The sequence below is a fragment of the Octopus bimaculoides genome, chromosome 6 (assembly GCF_001194135.2).
Source record: "Octopus bimaculoides isolate UCB-OBI-ISO-001 chromosome 6, ASM119413v2, whole genome shotgun sequence".
Classification (NCBI taxonomy): domain Eukaryota; kingdom Metazoa; phylum Mollusca; class Cephalopoda; order Octopoda; family Octopodidae; genus Octopus; species Octopus bimaculoides.
Genome location: NC_068986.1, coordinates 39327768 through 39332410, shown reverse-complemented (window position 1 = coordinate 39332410; position 4643 = coordinate 39327768). Strand labels below are relative to the sequence as shown.

Below are 4643 nucleotides of genomic sequence, written 5' to 3'. Positions count from 1 at the left end.
ATATATATATATATATATATATAAGGGAGAGAAAGAGAGAATCTTCATTTAAAGTAGAAAGGTGTTATTTGAGGGAGATTTGGCTAGCTCTTTCACTCATTATAAAGTATTATTTACAGTGTGGTGTGGTAAGCTACAGCAATATTATTGTTTACAGTGTATTGTAAATATTTTAATATCAGACTGGAGTCTGGTTCAGCCTTCCAGCATGCCAGCCCAGTCAAACCATCCAACCCACGCCAGCATGGCCAACGGACATTAAATGATGATGATCATGATGGTTTTTGTCATTTAATAACACCTTCTTGACAAGGGTATTTCTCGGAAGAGTGGTTGTATATCACTATAGAAAATAACACAGAGAATTACATGAGCCAAAGAAGGACACTCTACATTAGTGGTTCTCAACCAGGATCTATATGGCCCCTGGGGGTCCACGCAACAAAATAGTAAAGTAAGGATTCACAAAATAGTATTTTAAGAGTCCCTGAAAAAGTTTTGCATGAGATGTATTTATTGGTATATATTACAAGAAACAGCTAGGTTTCTTTCTCTAACATTTTACATAGTTCAACCTACACAAGTTAATGAATAAAAACCAAGATAAGAATTTTGGAAGAAGTTTCTATAAAATTACATTTTAAACATCGAATGGTTATGGGGGTCCACCAGAATAAAATAGTAACAAAAGGGATCCATAGATAAAAAATGGTTGAGAACCCCTGCTCTACGTAGTCACATAATCTGCTAATAAATCTCTTTCAAACAACACCACACCTTCTTGATAAAGAATAACAATAGTTGATAATGTATTCGATGGATCCCTTACTAGTTTTGACAATAAATATTCCAGTGTTTGATCAACTAAACTACCTTTTCATTGAATTATAGTACCCTTAATGTAATTCTTAGGCAAAATTAGTGTGAATTACAGATGCAATCCATTTGATGAGCTCTCACATGGTCTCAGTCTACCAAATTGCACATGCAAGGCTTGAGTGGGCCCAAAGCTATGGCAAGAGACACTTTCCCAAAATGTTATAGTGGGATCAAATCCAGGATTTCATAAATGCTAAGTGAACTTCTTAACCACTTGGCCATATCTGCATCCAGTCATATATATATATATATATATATATATATATATATATATATCCAAAATTAGGGAAAGGTGTAGATAAAGTTCAAGCTAGATGTTTCATAGCTAACAGAACCTCAGAAAGTAGTAATTAGCAAGCCGAGGGGTAATCTACTAGCTACTCGTCAGGCTAAAGGTACATTTTGTTTTCCATATTCTTATTCTTTTCCTTAACAAATTTAGACATTTTACCCACTCCCATATCTTATTTATGAAGACACAAATATGTTTTTCTTGTTCTTCTCTAACTGTGCTTTCCACACACTTTCAATCGAATCTCCTGCTAGTTAACATCAGATCCCTTGACAACAATGTAAACTTCATTTGATTAAGGTATCTTTGGCCGAGCAAGTAGCTAGTGGATTACCCCTTATTTGGGTAATTACTACTTCCGAGGTTCTGCTAGTTATGAAACATATGAAGCCTGGATTTTTTCTACTTCATTCCCTAATTATGGATTTTTATTTGCATAAACAGCAACTCCAGCTGCTATCTGTAAACTATAAAATAGTTTTTTTCAGTTTCTCAAACTTTGATAAGGAAAACTTACAACCTTCTGTGTCAATAAACCTCTATTGTTCCTGAAAGTTGTTTTCTATACCTTCTTCAGACTGCTCAAAGTTTACTAATTCCCTGCACTTTGATCCTTGGATCTTACCTTCACACAAACACACACACGTGTGTGTGTGTGTATACTATAGGTGAAAAGTAGACAGGATCATCACTGCTGAAATATTTTTGGTCATAGATCTGCTGAGTTAGGAGTGGTATGATGCTAAACTACAACAATACCAAGAATTTATAAAGAACTAACAATAAACCTCACGCCTCCTCAAATGTTTTCATTCATAATTCTGATAAATAACAATACTGCTATCTTGATGATGACAGCTAGTTTTAATGTTGCTCACTAACACTTTTATTATTTTCCTTTATGGTAAGGCAGTGAACTAGCAGAATCATTAGTGCATCAGACAAAATGCTTAGCAGAATTTTTTCCCGTTCTGTATACTCTGAGTTCAAATGTCACAGAGGGTGACTTTGTTCTTCATCCTTTCAAGGTCAATAAAATAAATACCAGTTAAGCCCTGTAGTTGCTGGCCTTGTGCCAAAATAACCAGACCATTGTTTTATAGTATGTAGTAGTTCTGTATAAAAGTTGATATGATATATCAAATATGCTGCAATTTTTATTGAAAACATTGCTTTCTATATTTCTTTTTATTTATTTATTTACAGTTTGGGCGGACAGAAATAATCTGGAATAACTTAAACCCAGATTTTGTCAAGAAATTCATCATCCATTACTTCTTTGAAGAAAGCCAAAAATTAAAATTTGAGATGTAAGTAAAATACAGTATATTTCCAAATATATTTTTGACCAAAACTTGATGGTAAATTTTTCAGTCTTTAAAATATTTAATTACCATATATGACAGTAAATAACACACACTTTTTCTTTTACAATATATTGTCACAAAATATCACCCCAGGTCCTATATGTAAAGCTGGTACTATATTACATGCTTTAATGCACTAAAATCTTTTTCACCCGAATATATGCTGCTGAAATTGGGCTGCACTAATATTCAGATATGTCTTTTATGCCATCAAATACTGTATGCACAACTTGTTGTGATGGAGCAGATTCATTGTCAAAGATTTTCCAACCATGAACAGCCCACCTTTTTGACATTCTGCACTCAGGACTGTATCATCTAATATGTCCTTCTTTCCAAAGATGATTTGAAGGAAATCTGGCTGCTTGAGTGACCATGTAGAGCAGTGGTTCTCAACCGGTGTCCATATGGTTCTGTGAGTCCATATAAAATTTCATTGTAAAAATTTATGTGTAATAAATATTTAAACATTTTTTAATATAATTCCTAATAATATTTAATCATAGAAATATAGTAAGCTTTTAGACATTGAATGGCTATAAGGAACCTCTTCCTTTAGTAACATCGAACTTAAAGGAGTCCATAGGCAAAAAATAATTGAGAAACAGTGATGTTTAGGCTTCCCCTCATTGCCTTGTTTATGCTGCAGTTGTAAAACAACTTTTCTGGTACTGATATTATAATAAAGCATTCTGGCAGTTCCATCATAGACATTGGTAATGTGAAAGGTATCCAAATGGTAGAAACAATACAAAAAAAGCACAGCCAAAATCTCAGGAAGGAAATACACATACAGACAGATTCTGATATATACACATACTCACAAACAAACAACTATACAGTTTTATGCCTGTTGCTGTGTGTTCAAAAGGCTTGTACACCACTAAAATCAAGTCACCAGAACTGTATATACCTTTCAGTCTTCTTCCTGTCCGTTGTTGAGCTTGAGACAGGTCATCGATCATCTGTTCTGTTGGTTATTTGTTTAAACAATTCCCAAGATCCATCCTCCAGAAAGTCGAGTGTGTTTTGCCACTTGTCTTCAATCTGTGTGTATGAATGCATGTATATGTATGCACATGTATATCAGTATGTAATTATTGTTTTCAGTACAACCCACAAGCATGGTTGTGTGGTCAAGAAGTTTGCTTCCCAATCACATGGCTCTGGGTTCAGTCCCACTTCATGTTGCTTTTGGCGGATTTCTTCTGTTATAGCCCCTGGCCAACCAAAGTAGATTTGATAGACAGAAACTGAAAGAAACTCAACATATATATATATATAGAGTACAGATGAATCTCTCTTAAATTACTCTCCTGCATTCTATCAACAACTTCTTACTCCCTTATTTATATGATACCTTTTACTCCAGCAACTCCATTATAACAACTCTACAATTAAGTTAAAATTATAAAAATTCATGCTCTAAAGTGATAGCACATCTTGCATGTTCATTCTTTCTAATATATATGTCTATCTATTTATCTGCCTGTCTGTCTGTCTGTATGTATGTATGTATGTATGTATGTATGTATGTATGAGTGTGTGTATGCTTGTGTCTCTTTGTCTTGCCTTCATAATATACTTGTAAATGAATGACACTGTCATACAAGCAGCATCTTTCATTTCCAATATTCTGCAAAAATTTGTTTCCTTGCTTGGAACAGTTAAAAGTTGACAACAGTAGGTGCATACGACTGTAGGAAATCTGCTTCAACAAACTCCATCCAACCTATGCAAGGATGAAAAAGTGGGCATTAAAACGACGATGATGGCCTGACTGGCTCCCATGCCAGTGGCACGTAAAAAGCACCATTCAAACATGGTCCAATGCCAGTGCTGTCTGACTGGCCCCTGTGCTGGTGGCACGTAAAAATCACCCACTACACTCTCAGACTGGTTGATGTTAGGAAGGACATCCAACTGTAGAAACATTGCCAGATCAGATTGGAGCCTGGTGCAGCCTCCTGGCTTGCCAGTCCTCTGTCAAACCATCCAACCCATGCCAGCATGGAAAGTGGACATTAAACGATTGATGAGGATGATTAAATGAATGAATGAATCATCATCATCATTTTAATGTCTACTTTTCCATCCTTGCATTG

At 35.0% G+C, this 4643-nt stretch overlaps 1 protein-coding gene across 2 annotated transcripts in view; it reads left to right on the top strand.

Moving 5' to 3' along the window:
* Window positions 1-4643, top strand: part of LOC106882052 (copine-8) — a 263320-nt gene that overhangs the window by 90773 nt on the left and 167904 nt on the right. For both annotated transcript variants that reach the window (XM_052968690.1, XM_052968691.1), the window contains exon 4: window positions 2378-2481. In XM_052968690.1, coding sequence (XP_052824650.1) covers window positions 2378-2481 — 104 coding nt within the window. The remainder of the gene's footprint in view (window positions 1-2377; window positions 2482-4643) is intronic.